This window comes from Molothrus aeneus, chromosome 1 (assembly GCF_037042795.1).
Source record: "Molothrus aeneus isolate 106 chromosome 1, BPBGC_Maene_1.0, whole genome shotgun sequence".
Lineage (NCBI taxonomy): Eukaryota > Metazoa > Chordata > Aves > Passeriformes > Icteridae > Molothrus > Molothrus aeneus.
Window position 1 is genome coordinate 6,660,258 of NC_089646.1, and position 18,067 is coordinate 6,678,324.

Here is an 18,067-nt window from a genome sequence, read left to right on the forward strand (position 1 = left end):
TGATTCAGTCAAGGCACCATCATGCTCTGCCAAAGGAGACTGAAATCAAATCAGGTGGGCTCCAAACATTTTCCCAGCAGTATTTTTGGAATTGTTGTAGGGTTGATCACAGAGTGATTACTTTACTAGGTTTGCAACTAATTAGTTATGTGCCCACTATTGGAGAAATATTTTAAATTTAAACACATTTTCACATGGATAGCAACAGCTCCCACAGGGAAAAGGGATTAAACAAGGATAGCTTGTTCCAGCTCCTGGGATCTCTTAGGGAACACAATCACCTCCCAGGAGTGCTGCTATTAAAGCATTTAAAAGGAGCCTGGACACACCAGCACTGCCAGAGCTTTTTCCCTGGTTAATGACAGCTTTTGGGGCTCTAATTTTGGTGATCAGTTTACTGTGGTGTGAATCACAGTAATGTCTTGGCACTCTCATACACTGCCTTAAACCACACAAATACTGAAATAAGGAGTTCTGGTACATTGGAAAACTGGATTCCATTTTTCCCCCAGCCTGTACTTTTTTTTTTTTTTTTTTTTGCTGTTGTTATTTGTTCGGTTTTGTTTTGTTTTTTTGGAGGGTTTATTTTGGTTTTTTTTTGACCTTCTCAGAATCAAAGAACACTTTTCTATTCTCCCCATCAGATTTCAATCTCTTGACTCACCCAGCAGCTCTGGAGCTCTGCTAGGTGGTATGGCTTTTTTTTTTGGAGAGAGGCAAACCAAAGGACCTGCTGCACACACACATCCTGGTTCCCAGGCTCCTTGCCAGCACAGGGAGTGATGCAACAGCCTCTCTCTCCCTCTGAACAAGTTAACAGCCCTGTTTTGGAGTTTACTACATTTTGGCTAAGAAACAGCATGAATAGCTTTGCAGGGAAGTGCTACTGTTTAACAAGTGATAGCTGCAGGAACAATCTGGTTTCTCCCTTTTATCCAGGGCTGGAAGAGAGTCCCAGCTGTACATCACATCTCTCCTCTCCCATATGCCAGAGCAGCAAGGACTGTGCAAAACGAATACAGCCCAGACTCCCTTCTGTCTGCAGTTTTACCAGGATTCACTCACACAAGCTTAGAGTAAGTCTCTGACTGACTTTTCCTCTTGCTAAGAACATTCTGGGGAATTACTTGGCTTGGAAGTTCTTTGGAGGGCAGTGGCTCACTACACAACCATAGGGAAAGGACCATTTGTAGGCAGGTTCAGCCTTTGTCACTTCTTGTGAGCAGAGGAAGCCCCAGCCTTGTGTTCCACCCAAAGTGACCTCTCCAGTCTGGAGCCAGCACCTTCTGGCCTGGGCTCCTCTCATGCTGGGAAAGGGGAACCAGGAGATGGGGTAGCACAGAAATAAATGCTTGTGTTTGCAGTGAGTAGTGCTATTTTCACAGTGCCTTATGCATCAGGGGAAGAAGAAAGGATGGAAAAAAAGGATACAACCACATAAGGCCCAGTGTACCACATTCCACTTTAAAATACAGACAAGGTGGAAACAGGGCAAACAGGTTTGGTACTGAATTTACAACCTCTCTGCACTTCTATCATGGTTCCTAATGTCACACTAGAGAAGAGTTATCATCCACCACTCACTGCTTGAAGGTTACACCACCCAAACAACACAAGGCCAAAGTACAGAACAGTGAACTGCATTGTGAGAAATCAAATTGCTCCTTTGCTGTTTCATGCAGCACACACAGTAATCTTTAGGCACAGCTTTGATCTCTTATCAGCTGCATCTCTCATTATAACCTTCAAACTCAGGCACCAGGAACACCTCCACACGCAGGGGAGAGGCTGGCAGAGCTGCTGCAGTGGTGTGGGACAGCCCAGCAGCTCCAGCTTTGGGCACCTGATGCTGTCTGGATCAGAAATGCAGCACCTGGAGCCAAAGCCTTCCTGCCCAGTGAGTCCCAGAGGCTCCTCAGCCCCCTGGATCTGATTCATCCCCTGCAAACTCCTCTCTGGGGGATGCAGACACAACTGGAGCTGCTGCACTCCCAGCTTAAGCAGCTCAGAAAGGTTTCTAAAGTTAGGTGGGATAAATCCAGGCCTTGGTGATTACCACAGACACCCATTTAGCATGAGGTTAATTTGCTCAGCTTTGTCTACTGGGTTGAGATAGTTCCTGAGAGAGGGACCTCCTCCTTCAGCAAGTGTCTCCCACTATTTATTCCCCTCCCCAGAACTGAAGGCTTAAAAATCACATGAAAATACCCACTGTTGCAAGTGCTACTAAAACATGAAAGGTTTTGGCTACATCTGCTGGGAAATAAGTATTTTTATTCTTCCCTCCATGTCTTCTCTCTTACTGAACAGATTTAACCATTCTGCACCTGAATCTCAGACAGGTCAAAAACAATTTCAGAACCAGCTCCAAATGCAATTATTACAAAAATGGGATAAGATTAATTCCAAGTCCTATATATCTTCCTAGAGTCATCTGTTCTTTTGGTTTGTTTTTTTTTTTTTTTTTTTTTTTTTAATTTTAATAATATTTCCAGGTCTTGGTCCAAGGGTTCCTCTTTCCAACTGCAATATATATAGCAATCATGATTCATTTATAATAGTTCTGGGGTCTCCCACATTATCATTACCAGTTAAGCAATGTAATAAGTAAATGAGATTTAAGTTGACAGAACCCTGTAGATAAGAGTCAATTTCTCATTTCAGATGTCAGCATAGAAGACTGCATATCATTGAACTGATCACCTAACAGCATTTATCATAAAATTTATAGTGTTTTAAAAATAACTGAAATTGTTCTGCCACCAAATAGTGATGTAAATAAAGAGGAAATTGAGTTTTCCTCTTACATATTTGTTTATGGCACATGATTGTGCAATGATGTATTTATTAACACACAGCTCAGAATAAATGAAATGCTTGAAATACAGTCCTCAAGAATGTTTGTATAGTGCTGTTGTATTTGCAGAGGAATGTTGGGTCAATAATTTGCAGGGATCAAAATACATGACAGTGCTGAGAGAACACTCATCAGCTTCAGATTCATGTCCTTCTGCAGGAACTGAGCTTTTCTCTCTAACAGTTTCTCCTAGAAGAGAATGGCAAATCTAATCTCTCTTTTCAGTCTCTGTTGAAAATTAAACATCCAGAGCTTTGCTCCTCACTGCTCTGTGGCTGCTGACATTTATTGCCAAGTAAACCAAACCCCCAATGATTCAGTGGCAGCCCTGCACACTCACTGCTCTCAGACATAAACAAGTACAGGGGGTACCAGACAATCAGGTGCTACACATCCCACACATTTCTGTATCTTCTGAGCAGGAGGGAACTGAGTCCAGCATTCTGAGTTACTCCCCAGACTCGCTCTTGTACATATATACAACCACAACTGTTCATAAAAACCTGCTGAGAATTCTGTTTCTTTATTCTGGCATCTTCTGCTCAGCTTCATGTTGTCTGAATCAGCAAATAATCAAAAACAAAACAAACTTTTCAGTCTTTCAGTCAGTGGAATGTGCTAAGATTATGCTGTTTCCTCAATTCTATTCTAACAGGTACAAAAGACTCTTCTGTAGCTGCAAAACACAGATGAACACATTCATATGGAAATAATATGACTGATTGACTAAAACCTACCCAAAATATTTTTGTATCCTACAAACCTCTGGGTTTAATAATTTCTGTACCCCAAGGATATACTGACATGGAAAGGCAGTGAGCTAGATGCAGAAGAGTTACTGCTGGAGTTCCCTAACTATAAATGTAGGACTTATTTTATTTAATACTTTAATTATTTACTTTTGCATAGCAGAAAAACAGAAAGTCTGTAATATGTAGGGAGAGTTTGGCTTACTTAATCTGAAAAAACAAAGGTTGGCAACTGGTACAACAGGATGTAGCAAACAATGAATGAAAAAGGCCATTAATTATAAAAGCAAATATTTATAACCTGTCCATGAAAAAATTATGTTGAAAATCAGAGATTTCCTGGCCTTTACAGAAGGGGCCCCCAAAATAGGGCAGGTGTTTTGTGGGATGTGTGTGAATGACTTGAAAGCAGCAGATGAACTCTGATCCAGGACCCAAATGCTTTCAGCACAACAGCTGCTGCTGCTGCAGGTACCTCTCACAAAAGCAAAAAGGCTTTGGGGTTGCTGTGTTGCTGTGTTCAGATCCTGGAACAGCTTTCCCATGGGTGAGTGGGAGGAAACTTCCTGCTTTTAAATAAATTACTGAGAACTGGAATGAAACAGGACTCATAGCTGTTCAGCAGAGCAACTGACCTCATGAACCTGTATGCCCTTTACAGTTCTAGGTTTCTAGATACAAAAAATGTTGAAGACTTTCTGTTTTGGAGGGGAAAAAAGGGAAGAAAAACTGGGCAAGACAGATGCAGGGTGGTTTACTCTGATGACAGATCACAGTCTGCTGGTTCCATGAGTCAGAGGAATGGAAAGATACAGGTAATGCAAAGGAATTAACACAAAAGGAGAAGGGGCAAAAAGGCAGAGGAGAAAGAAAAGGAGAGTGAAGCCTCTGAGGCTCAGGCTGGCCAAGGGAGAGGGAGGAGGCACAGAGCTGTGCAGAATATCAGTGGCTGGAGTTCATGTGCTCCCAGGAACTGCTGAGTTCATGCACTACCAGGAACTGAAGAAACCACTCTAATGAAGACACCTCTAGGTGGGAGGCTGGATAAATGCCCTGGTAGTGCTGCCCTTCTTTTTCTACTCCCTGGGCTGGGGCAGGAGGTGTGATAGCAACGTGTGCTATTAGTCACCAGCTGTCCCAGTCATCTCAGACTCCAGAGGCAGCAGGGACTCAGAGCCCCTGCAGCTCAGATTGTGAATTTCTTTTTTATATGCTCTCTTTGGCTGCTAACTCTCTCATCAGCTCTTCTTAAGAGAGATAAAAGAAAATCCTAAATAAAATTTTATCCACCTCTAAGGTGGCATCTCAGCAGTGTACCCTGGGATCTGAAGCTATTGCAAAACTGACTTTGAAGGCAGTGCAAAGATTAGTTACTATTTGGATAAATCAGAAGGAAACCTCCACCTCTGGATTCCCAGTGCCCTCTCAGCCAAGCCCTGAATTAAGCTGAGCTAAAAATCCTTGTTCTCATTCTGTCCCACAGTATGGACAGCCACACTGCAGCCCATCAGCTGTAACACAAGACACAGTCCACACACAGCCCTGCACATTTCCCACTGGAAAACTGGACACAAGCTTTACTCACAGGTTTTGAGGTAGCACAGGGAGCTGGTGTCATGATGGGAGGCTTGGCTGCACTTTGTGATGGAGGCAGAGAAAATCTCTGCCCCGTGTCTGGAGGTGAGGAACAGTGAATTCTTGTTTCTGGTCTCTCAGGCTCATGCTTGTAGGATTCCAGAGGAAACGTGGGCTGCTTGGTCACTTGTGTTGGGGTAGATGGAGAAGAGGAGAGGCCAGAGGCTGTGAACAACAAAAATGCCCAAAGATCAGCTCAGGTGAAAAGCAGATGGAAATCTCAGCTTTACAGAAATCCTGTATTTTCCATCACATTTCCCCAAACTAAAAGTAGGGATCTCACCTCCTTGTTTGTGAAAGGGAATCTGTGCCTTGCCATTAAAGCACTTTTAGGCTGGTTGAACTGTCTGATCCACTACAGGGAGGCCCAGTGGCAGGATGGGAGTGCTGGAGGTTTCTCTTGTATTGCCCTCCTGTCTGATTGCTCATTTCTAAAATGACACTCAGCATGGGTATTACTTTATTGTTGTCATTTTAATACTCCAGTGAGTCTCAGGATTACCTTTATCTCATGGCACATGGCTCAAAACCTTTAATGGTTGCTTTTCCTTATTTTTCATTATTTTAACAGTATCTCAGCCAGCTGTAAAAATACAATTAGGAGCAGAGACAAAAAAGAAACAGAGCATATTCCTCCTGAGCCTCAGTTTGCTTTCTGTAAAGCTCTTGTACAGCTTTTGTACAAACTAAAATTGTTTTCAGCTGCCTTTGAGGAGAAAGATTGATCATATCTTTTGCCAAAAATCAGTGTCAGCAGTAGATAATTGCTCTTGTGAGCACCCTGTTTTCATTTGACACGTGTATGTACCCCAGCTGTATTTTTGGTTATGTTCCTAGGGCAGCTCTGAATTGTGAACAAACAGATTTAAACTGTGTTTATTACCCATTTAAGAATCAGAAGACATCCACCACCAGTCAGAAAATTCAGGTTCCAACATCTGTGTTTCTGGTTCCATGTACATCAGCAAACCAAGGGTGGTTCTCTGGTGCCAGCACAAATCAGGATAGACTTAGATCATAAAAACCATGAGCCTGAACTGGGATGTGTATTTTTAAGTGGGCTGTAAGACCTCTGAGTTTGGCTCACAGATTCATGTAGATGATCAGTTAGTCCAAAGGGGACTCTAGCCCATCTAAAGAGAGCAGATTAATGAGCATAAAAGCCCAGGCTACTCAAAGGAGTGTTTGGGAACACAATGTTGCATTTTCATGGTAAATCTGGCTGCTTGGTGGGAGCTTTCAGGGCTCCACCAGAGATTATTGCACCAGAGGTTTTTTCCTAATTTCCCAGACTTGGAACACTGGACACCCAACAATTCAGGGAGGGATCTATTACTTGAAGAAACTGTTACTCCTGACATATCTGGGGAAGAGTTGGCATAGTCTGTGTTTAAAGGAATTAACATGTAATATGGGTAACTGTTCTTTACCTATTATTCTTCTTTGAAAACAACTTTTCCTGATGGCTTTTACATAATAAGAGACTTAACGCTATAATAATAGAGTCACTCAACAGGGAACCTGCAAAATAATTAGGATCTAATATGTTTTACTAATGGTGGGTTTAGTGGCACAGAGTACTGTATTTATTTCTTTCAAAGAAAATCTTAATTCTCACTGATAAACTTCAGCTTTGCTGGAACCAAAAAGGACCCCCCTACTCAGTCCCTATCTTTGGTCCTTTTCCAAGCTTGCAGCTGGACTTCCATTTAATTTGATTTTTAAGGAGCCCTGCAGCTCTGCCAGTCAAGCAGCAATACCTCAGAGGGGACTGGGGTTGGAGGCAGGTACAGATGTTGGCAGATGTGACACACCACAGAGTGAGGCAAGAGTCACCACCCTGGCATTCTCAATGTCCCCAAGCCCTGCTCATTTCAGGGGACTGGAGAGCGTGCCACACTTCCCTAAGGACTGAAAGGACACCTAACTTGCCTGTTCAGTTTTTGCTTGCAGACAAATTTAAATAAGCAGTTCTGGGGAAGATGCTCCTCTGGGTTTTTATGGAACAAATGTTCCCTGCATGCTCAGACTGGAAGCTGAGATAGCTGCAATCGATGCAAATGGAAAACCACTAAAAGGGAGAAAAACACCATTAGATCTTAAAGTCTTGCTGCTGGAATGGGTTCATTGTGTGCTAATGTATTCTGCAAGTCCACAAGAGCCATTTCCAGTTCCGAGAGGCTCTGCCAGAAGAGCTTTTACCAGACATACAGAAACCACACACTCAGCAGCCCAGCAAGGCTGCCAAGAGCAGAGGACATCTGTAGGACACAGGGACCAAAGGGGACCATGGAAGTAACACCTCTTACATCCTGTGAAAACTCCCATCACAGACATGTCACAGCCCAGGCAGGACAGACAGCCTGGTTTCCATCTTACAAGAACATTCACTGGTGGTGAATCTCCTTTTGGATGCCAGCCTTGGATACTTGGCATGAGTTTTTATGGATGAGGAGCATCTGTGACTCCAGCACTCTGAGCCTCAGAACTGTTTGTTTCAACCAGGCACTTCAAACATAAAGTACTTGCTGTGAGGCACACCCTAATACATCTGAGATTCAATTCGTCTGTGACTCAGTTTCTGCACAGAGTTGGAGAGAAAAATATAATTATTTTGCAGGGTACTTGATAAAATTAATGTAATTAAACTTTTCAGTCTTTTATAAGCCTACCTCAGAGTATTATTGGGGTATCTATGTTATTTACATTTGTACAATACTGATATTGAAGTCATAATCACATAGGAAATGCTAAATTTTTTACAAATATTGCCACAAAATACTTTTGGCTGCTGTGATACAGCCTAACACCCTAAACCCTATGAAAAGGACTTTATAAAAGCCTTCCACATCAAAGAATGAAAATCTGTAATATATCTCCAGAGCAAATCAGTTCAGGAGTAACAGGACTTTGTATTAACTTTAGTCCTATTGGCCTGACAACTAAACAGCAGCACTGGTGTAAATAAATTGTTATCTGTACCTGCAGTGGGTGCCCTGCTCTACTACAGCAGAAGGAATCCAGTGAAGAGACAAGATACAACTCTATCCCATGGCTAAAACCAGTTTGTATGGGAGAATGTACTTAAAACAACTAAGCAGGGAAAAACCAGACAACAAATCAGGATTCTTCTATAATGAAGCTGAAACAATTTGCTATGTATGTAGGATTTGGGGGAAGAAACAAACTTTGACATTGGCTACAAACCCTACTAGTTCTGGTAACAGTATGAACAAAATGTGGTGTTTTTAAGTTATGAAACTAAATAGCTGTCCCTCTTTTATAGGAGAAAGAAATTTTAGAAGAAAATTAGAAAGAGAGAAGAGGGTCTAGCAGATTGGTTGCTGTGTCTCTGGCTAACAAAAGGACTTGTCCTTTGGTGTTGGAACTGGATGATCATTAAGGTCTCTTCCAACCCAAAACATTTGATGATTCAATGATTCTATATTTCCTATTGATTAACCCCATCCAGTCCTGAAACAGCCTGAGAGGTAATGTGAGAATGAGTCAGAACACAGCAAAACTTTCTCAGGACAAAGCAAGTGCAAATATAGAGGATAACTTTGTGGTCTCCAAATTGATGAAGCATTTGCATAACTGATTATGCATATGAATAAGAATATTCATGAGATTCACAGGAATATGTGGTTCAAAACAACTTTCATATTACAACTTCACATGGAATGTGTATGTGAGATCCTTGCAGAACTAGATGGCAGACTTGGAGCAGAATGGGGCTGTCTCCAGCTGCCTTCCCCCTGTGACAGGGACAGCACACAGGGATGGCCCAGCACTCAGTTTTCTACCCCTATTTGATCATCTTCAGCTGGGATCAAGCCACACATCATGGGTTGGATGCAAAAGCCCCAAGGAAGTGCTGCTGGAATGGCAGTGCCCACACCTTTAGCTCAAGTCACACCCAGCACTGGCTGGTATCAAGCTGGGCACATACAAACCAAATGTTGCTCCTTTCATTTGTTTCCCTAGGTATTTACAACAATTTCTCTTAAATAAAGCCCTTATTTTGCACAGCATTTTTCAGCCACATACTTGGGCACTCTGATCCAAACCAGCCCTCCAGTGCTACATGACAGGAAAGGATGAAGTGCTGCCTTGTCATCCATGTACTCCCAAGGGAAGAAGGGTGGATGCCCTCCTACATTCCCTACATTCCCAGGGTGACACCCACAATGAGTTCTGTCACCTACGTTTCATGCCTGACCTGGCAGGATGCATCTGGTGGTTTCTGGGAGGCAGGATGCTCACAGCCCAGTGATTCCTGCCAAAGCCTCCCTTTTCATCAGTCCTTTTCCAGAAAGAAAAGCAGCTGCTGCCCCCATGAACCTTTGGAGCCACCCCCATAGGATGCTGGAAGGGATTTGAGGGATGTGCTAACAATCCTTTACAGAGGTTTGGCTTCAGGGGACAGTCACAGAGTCACACTTCCCATTGAGAGCCCTAAGGTTGGAGCCAGCAGCTTGCCCTCAAAATTCTACTTTTACATTTGTGTACTTAAGTTGCTGAAACTGGAGAGAGTTACTGGCCATGAAAATGAAATCACTCTTTGCACTTTCCCTATTAATCACACTTCAGTATTCCCTCATCCTGTACCCGATCAAACAAATCATAACGCTGCTAATACTTAAAGCTGTGGCTAAAACAGTTTCCCAAGTTTATATAGAGGGACATATTCATTTACCACTTAGAGTGAAACCTCTCAGGAAAAAACAAACAAACAAAAAAACCAACAAAAATCCCCAAAAAACTCGCACCAAAAACAACAAAAAAAAACCACCCCCAACCAACGAACCAACAAACAAAAAAGAAACCAACCAGAAAAACCCCCAAAACAAAACCCAAAAGGAATTTCCATTTGCAGTGTCTTCATGTGACACTTTTTGTCTTGACTCTTTCCCAGGACAGCACTGTCCTTTCATTTGCATTCTCTGCTGGCAGTGAAACAGAGAAGGCTGCAGGCTGTGGCTGCTGAATTTTAAGTACCCTGCAGCACAAGTGAATCTGAGCTGAGCTGCTGGTTCATTAAGCTGATTCACTCTTCAGACACAATACTATGTTAATTCTGACACATAAGCAAATCAATGCAAATGATGTGAAATGAGGTTTAATGCCACTAAATGGTAGTAAAGCTCTGAACCCATCAGCAGGTAAATGGTTACTGCCTGTTTCTATCCAAACAGTGCTGATGACATTGGCACTAAATGTTATAAAATACCCGTTAGTTTAAAAATAACAAATGAAGTCTGAAGAGTAAATCTGAAGAGCTATTGGACAAAAAAATAGCATGGATACTGCTCAGGAAATTTCCTATTTTATCTAACATTGCCACTCACACACCAGTTCAAGTGCTTCCCACCATATAAGAATTACAGGTCCTACTCTTGAACCCTACAGCCTTTATCTGTGATTGACACTGCATCACTCATGTAATGGCCAGGCCTTCCAGCCCTTCCAAGCTCCCTGGTTCCAGCTGAGCAGCATCGATCCCAGCTGCATCAGCAAAGGCTTTTGTTTCAATCTTACTGAAACAGCTCTGAGGATTTCCATGTAGCAGGTACACCACTCAATGGGAAGTTTACTTGTTTCCACAAACACATTTCTGATGCTTTCATATATCAGAGGAAGAGAAAAATACACCCCTAAAGTAATTTAAATATCATATGCTGTTTGAAAGTTTCACGGGAAAATGTATAATTTTGTAACTTAAAAAAAAAATCTAAAAAATCTAATTTATTTATAGTAGTTTGAACATAGTAAAGGAAACCACTTTTTAAGTGGTCTCAGCCATAAAAATATCTGACCCTGAAAGCTCCAGCTTCTACTTCAGATGCTATATCACTTTGTAAAACCAAAGACAAAACCCTACTGGTATCCAGAATTTACCCTGTTCTACTCCACTTGGGGTGTATTTATGTGCCAAAACCACACTTGTATCTGTGGAATCTGTGATGTAACACCTTTTCCTCATAAAACTGAGAAAATCAGGAGCTGAAGAGTTTAATTAGCAAAGTTTTGAAAATTATTCTTCTTTCTGAAGATCTCAAGGCCCCTTTATGAGGAAAGGCTAACCAGGAGAAACTCTTGGCTATTTCCTTTAAAAAAGATGATGCTGTATCCTTAAAGGAGTTTATTGAAGACCTCTCCTGCAATGATGATTAGACAGAGGATCTTCCACCTTGCCCAGAACCACACCTAGGTTATCTTACATTTATTAAATGTACTTGTCAAATCTGGAGAGACTTGACATATCATGTTAGCTTGTAAAGCAATAAACACAGGGGATCCAAGATCAGAAATCCTGGTGGGAATCATCCCTCCCAGTGGGCTTTTTCTAGTTCTCATTGGCAGCAAGATTCCAGCCTGGCTTCTAGCTACAAATTTTCTGCCAATGCTTCTCCTTTGTCTTGCAAATACTGGAGAAAAGACCACGGCCAAATAATTCAGAGCAAAGAAAGAGGGATCACTCACAAGCTTGATGGCAAAGAATGGCTTTTTTTTGAGACGACCAAATGAACATTCCATTGCTGCTTGACAGCCTGACAGGTGATGAATGAAGAGGTCCTGGTAATGGTTGAGGTAGTCACTGAATAAGTGCCTGGGCTGGCACAATAATTAACTCAGCATGGTAATTATTCTGAGAGACTCAGCAGCACCAAGACTTTGTCAGACACCAGATGGCTGTGGCCAAGACAGAGTCACAAACACAGACAACGTGTACCTTGCCAGCACAAGTGCCAGTGAGAGGAGAAAAGTACTAACAGAGATCCTCAGCAGGTAACAGCCTTATGAGGGAACACCCTCTAGGACCAGGGTGTGGAAACCTCCCTCGTGGATCCCCCTGATGGGGAGAACCCTGAAAAGTTCTGTGCCAGGAACAAGAGATGGATGGGATTTCTGGTTTTTCAGTCTTCAGGTTGTTGTTTATTTTTCTCTTATCAGAAATTCAGCATGCTGTCTACATCTCAGACTCAGCATACAAAGAGAAGGCACCAAAAGTCACAAGCACACAGATTCAAGATCTTTTAAAGCTGTTTTGTCCAATTAACTCTTAGAATGCACTTTATTTCTACCAACAGCTAATCCTTTGTCTCTTCGTGCAACATCCGCATTGCGGTTCTTTCTAACCCATCACTCTGTGTCAGAGCGCCAACACTACAGAAAATGGACTAGATGAAGAACAAGAGATCAGACTATACCTGTTGTCATTATAGTGCAAGAGTTCTATTGTCAGTACATTGCAAGGGTTCCATATTGCCAAAGTTTCATACCACCTTGATGTTTCTTGTAGGCAGCTCCTCTGGGCACTGACTCTTCATCATCCTTGCAGTAGCCAACTGACTCCAGCTCCTTTCCAACCAAGCCACTCTTTTATACTCTTCTTTATTGGCTACAGGTGTGGCCTGTTAAAATCAGGCCTGTTCCCAATCTCTATAATTGGCTCAGCTGCAACTCTTTAGGGGGTAAGATTACTTTCTATATACCTTTATTTACTTATATTCTATCACCCTACATATACCTAGCATCCTCCATCTTGTCTCCTATTTACCTCCATACTAAAACCCCAAAACTCTAAGTTTTTCACCCTGTGATAAAGCACACTGCTATCTATTTCACACACTCATAGATTCCAGTTCATCCCAAAGTCTTGGAAGCTTTCTCCATGGACAAAGGTTAAAAGCAGTTTTCTCCTGGGGGTCAGGGCTTCACAGGACAGGCAGAGAAATATTCCCCGTGCCCTGGGTTCTAACACCAGAGCAAGGAGGTTTGGGCAGGAATGAGCAAAGAATGCTTCACTCTCCTGTGCATCCATCACCCAATGAGCACGGGGTCAAGAAGTTGCAGATACCAGCTGTCAAAAATAGGTTAGAAACTGTTGTAAAGTAGTTGATAATTGTTAAGCGTGTACTGTTTAAAAGAGTAGTTGTGACGGGAAGGGAAGAGGGAAGGGAAGGATGAGGGAAGAGACCAGGATTTGACTCCATGTTTCAGAAGGTTTGATTTATTATTTTATGATATATATTATATTAAAACTATACTAAAAGAATAGAAGAAAGGATTTCATCAGAAGGCTAGCTAAGAAGAGAAAAGGAATGAATAACAAAGGCTTGTGTCTTGGACAGAGAGTCCGAGCCAGCTGACTGTGATTGGCCATTAATTAGAAACAACCACATGAGACCAATCACAGATCCACCTGTTGCATTCCACAGCAGCAGATAACCATTGGTTACATTTTGTTCTTGAGGCTTCTCAGCTTCTCAGGAGAAAAAATCTTAAGGATTTTTCATAAAATGTGTCTATAACAGGTAATTATCAGAAACACGGTACCCCATGTACCGTATTACGTCTAAGTAAAGTGCATCCCTGCCCCCGAGCAAAACGACCCAGCCTGGACAGAACTGTAATGATCAAGGGCCTTAAACCTTCATGCAAATGAAGGATCCCAACAGAAACCAATCCAAAGGAACAAAAAAGTATAAAAAGGGGGCATCCAGCCCAGTGAATCTGTGCCGCTGCACCTGGAACAGCGGGAACTTCGCTGCTCAAGAAGGGAAGAAGATTCAGCGCCAATCTGAATCTTGCTGCCAATGAGAACTAGAAAAAGCCCATTGGGAGGGATGCTCACCACCAGAATTTCTGATCTTAGATCTCATGTGTTTATTGCTTTATGAGCTAACATAACGTGTCAAGTCTCTCCAGATCCAGCGCTGGCACTGCAGCCTCCTCGAAGGGAACGCTCCTGCTCGACCCACGGGCCCCCTGAGCTTTGGGTCTTATAATAAATGCTGAAATCACTTTAGGACTGGGAGTGTATTCCTGTTTTTAATATCAGCTTTTCACTTTGGCCGGGCAACTCCCCTCGAGGAGCTGAGGAAGGCCACCTCCCAAAGGGCTCCTGCTGCAGACAGAGCCGGGAGTGCCGGTAATGGGATGTGACATCCCGCAGCCGCTGCCTGGGGACGACCGCTGGGCTGGAACAAAAGCAGAGCTGTGATACCCATCTAAAAAGTTAGAAAATGAAAACGAATTGCTCCTCTTCTGTGGGAACCCAGGAAATTCCTCTGGCTGCCCTGGAGGACTCGAGACCCTGCCCAGGGGGCTCAGAGACCTTAGCACAGAGCCCAAGACCCCTGTGCCTTTGATTTAGCCCTTGGAAAAAACAATTACCAACCTTTATATGAAGAATTACAAGCCACGAAAGTTTAGGAATAATGATAGTGAATTTATCACTGGGTGAAAAATAGATTTTTTGGGGTTTTTAGAATGGGGGTTCAGGGGGCAAGATGGAGGGATCAGGATGTGTCCAGCCTTTCTCCTCCTTCTTCTTCTTGGCCTCCATCTTCTGGGTGATGTTGGTACTTTTAGATTGGTTTAGAGTAGAAGCTCACTGTCTAACACAGGTGATAGGTATTGGAAAGTGATTGTAAACATTATATACATAGTTTTTAGTATAAAGACATAACACCACCCCGGGGACAGGCAGAGTGCCTGGACTGTCCTGCTGAGTGGACCTCGTCAGGGCAGGAGAAAGAATTTTATAGATAAGATACAATAAACAACCTTGAGACTGAGAAATGAAGAGCTCTGACTCCTTCTTCGTCCACCAGGCTGGGAAAAGAGACTTTCTAATGTTTCTTATGGTCACAGTGACCAGCCAGAGACCACGAGACTCTTCATTCAAATCGCGCTGCAGAGACACAGCATCCGTGCAAACCCTGCATTCTGGTCCAGCCGGATGAGTGATGAGCAAAAGCCAATGCAGGCGAGCGAGCCACGTGTCACTGCTGGCCCTTATCGATGTGCTGGGAGCTGCTGAAAGCCAAATCCCCGCTGCCCCCAGCACATGGCAGGGGTTCACATGGCCCCGGCGCCTCTGCTGGTTACAGCCGGCTGCTGGGAGGAACAATGCCTACAGCAGGACGCCTTTATTTACTTAATACACCACCTGGCATTTAAACTTTCACTGGGTACTTGGTGTTCAGAGCCCTTAATGAAATAACTTTTGTTTTCTACTCCAGCAAAGAGGCTGGCTGCTCAGGCGGGCATTTAACAGCGCTTTCCACATTAACCTCTATTGTCCTACCCAGGCTTTCTTCTGTTTTCAGCCAAGCTGAGCTAAATGCTCCCCTGCCATTACAGAAAGCTGCAAGTTGCTCGTCTTTGGAGACTGTGAAAAATGCGTATTTTATGATTGGCTTTTCGCAAATATTGAAATGAATATTGTATGTGTTGTTTTAGAAAGTAATGCTGTATTAATTCTCTTAAGTAGTGTGTTAAATATAGGTTATAAAAAATGTTAAAATAGAAACTATGCTATGTAGGATACTTTTTTTAAAGAAAGGACTCGCAGCGAGATAGCAGCCACAGGACACCTAAATCTACCAGAGAAAGAGAATTTATTGCTCCATTATCAGAAGAAAAGAACTTCTTCCCACCTTGAAGGCACTGTTAGGATTCAGAGGAAGAAGTTGATGATGACCAGACAGAATCCTGTGTTTGTATGGAATTTATGCATCATGTATAAGGTGTATGAATATGCAACAGGCTGTTGTTTTTAAGGGTGAATCCTTTGTTAATGTGGGTCCTTTTTCAGGCTTGTGCTGCCCAGAAAAAGGTACCCAGACGTACCCAAAGTAACTCTTTGTTTCTATTGTCTCATATTGTCCTAATTCAAATCGTCCAAATTATTATTACTCTAATTGTATTACTATTTTTATAACCATTTTATTACTATTAAACTTTTAAAATTTTAAAAACAAGGGATTGGTGTTTTTCACAGGGACACTTTGGTGGCCAGCACTGTCTGTCCCTCCACCACCCTGCCCTCTGCCAGAGGCTGCTAGAACTGCTCTCTGCCTCTCTCCCTGGCCACCATCATCACTGCTCCTGCTCTGCTTCTTCTTTGCTGCGTGCAAAGTTCCTCATGGACAGATTGGGAAACAGAACCCTGCCCTGAAGGGTTTGCATTTTGACAGGGAAGGGAAAAGAGGAGGAGAATTAGGGGGAAAAGGTGGGAGGAGGAATGCTGCATGCACAGTATATAAAGACAAGTTTGGAAGCAATTACTTGCTGTGATGCTTAATTTCACATTTAGGGATTTCATATTTAACCACTGCAATAAACATCAGCTTTTTGAAGCTGCTGCTTGAGGGGTTGCAGAATGAGGTAGGTTGTTGCTTCACCTATGATTTATGACATACTCATCCAGTGTAAATTTTTAAAAAATGAGGTAATTGAGGTGAAGATTTGCTTGCAATAAAACAGCGCCTTAACCACCTACCTTATTTCTGTAACACACTAAAGCAGAGGAACACCCCGTGGAATCGAAAAAAAAGCTCCAAACATTTTACAAATATGTCATTAGAGGGGCAAGTAGACGAAAAGAACAGTGTAAATCAGAGTCTGCAGAACCCCACTGAAATCCCTGTGGGGGATTTCATCTGCACAGTACATCCACTCACTGTGTAACAGCGAGAGACAGAATATTAATGCACATAAAGACCAGCAGGGCATCTATTTGCAGGGTAGGCATGACAGCTTCAGGGCTGGTGCCAGGGGAATGTGCAGCTAAAGGCTGTGATCACACTGTGATGCTTCCCAAGGTTGGGAATAGCAGGATATAAGGCTATCAGGGCAGAGATTTCAGGACTCAGGCCCTGGGACTTGTTCTCTGTTTAATTCATTGGTTTATGTTAGCCTCAGGTTCCTACTCTTGCAATGAATAGGATGGCTCCAGAGGTGCCAGTAATAGCACCAGAGGTACAGCTGGAATGCCAGTCTCACAGCACAGTTTAATTTTGTTTATTTTCTGCAATGTTTACAAGGGCACCGAGCTGCGAGTAATTAAATATTTGCAAAGTACTCCAAATCCTCAGGAAAGCTGTAGCTAAAGAAAGAAGCCATAATTTAACATTTCTTTGCTTCTGATACTAATTTTTTTAAACTTTCTTTTCTTTTTTTATTAAAAGGGAAAGAAAAATCTCTCCTTCTAGCTCTTTTCAAAATTCAGCAAGAGTCCAAGCACTGCTTCAGCCGGTGGCATTTGCCTCTTCCCACTGTGTCTGAGTCAGACCTGTGCCTCATCATAATTCCTCTCTTGCTAACCTGGGAATTAATCTTTTTGTGCACATATGGCATGGCAGAGACAACTCAGTGCTCTCTAGCACACCTACCAAAGCCTTCTGAAGAAATAACTAATGACTCCATGGCTCTTGTTTGATTGAAAATAAATTGCTGTGGGACTGCTCCTGCTCCTTATGCCACTTGCCAGTATAATTTCCATTGCCTTAGCTGGTATTGGATGGTGCTTTTAGCAGAACATTAGTGCAGTAAATGGCTGCTTTCTCTAGACACCAGCTGGCACAGAACTTTCCCTGCCCTTCCCTTGAAATGATCCATGCAGCACCAGCTTTCCTCTGCTTTTCACAATTAGATCTCAAGGTGATGTGGAGGTAATGACAAAGAACCTCAGGCCTCCTTCCTTCTGGTTAGTTCTAAACCAGACTGGTTTCCAGTGCAGAACAAACACTCCTCTTGGCATGGGTAAGCAGCAGTGGGAAAGGGGCCAGAGCAAAGCAGAATCACTTTGTACAGTGGCATTGCTGGTTTTCACCCCTGGAAGTGTACAGGAAATTATAGCCCAAGTTCTGCTGTGGGACAGAGTTGTCCATCTAGGATCTGGTTGGGAGCACAAGGGAGGAAAAAGGAGAGAAGACAGCTGCATAACCATGCAACAAATCCACAACTATATATAACAAAGCCCTGAACTGGGATGTACTCATCACTGGCAAGTCCAAGCTGCCCATACATG

General features: G+C 42.8%; 1 protein-coding gene across 3 annotated transcripts in view; it reads right to left on the bottom strand.

Moving 5' to 3' along the window:
• PRKAG2 (protein kinase AMP-activated non-catalytic subunit gamma 2) overlaps positions 1-18,067 on the bottom strand; it is a 217,328-nt gene that overhangs the window by 63,352 nt on the left and 135,909 nt on the right. For all 3 annotated transcript variants that reach the window (XM_066550880.1, XM_066550889.1, XM_066550896.1), the window contains one exon: positions 5,192-5,406. In XM_066550880.1, the coding sequence (XP_066406977.1) occupies positions 5,192-5,406 (215 nt within the window). The remainder of the gene's footprint in view (positions 1-5,191; positions 5,407-18,067) is intronic.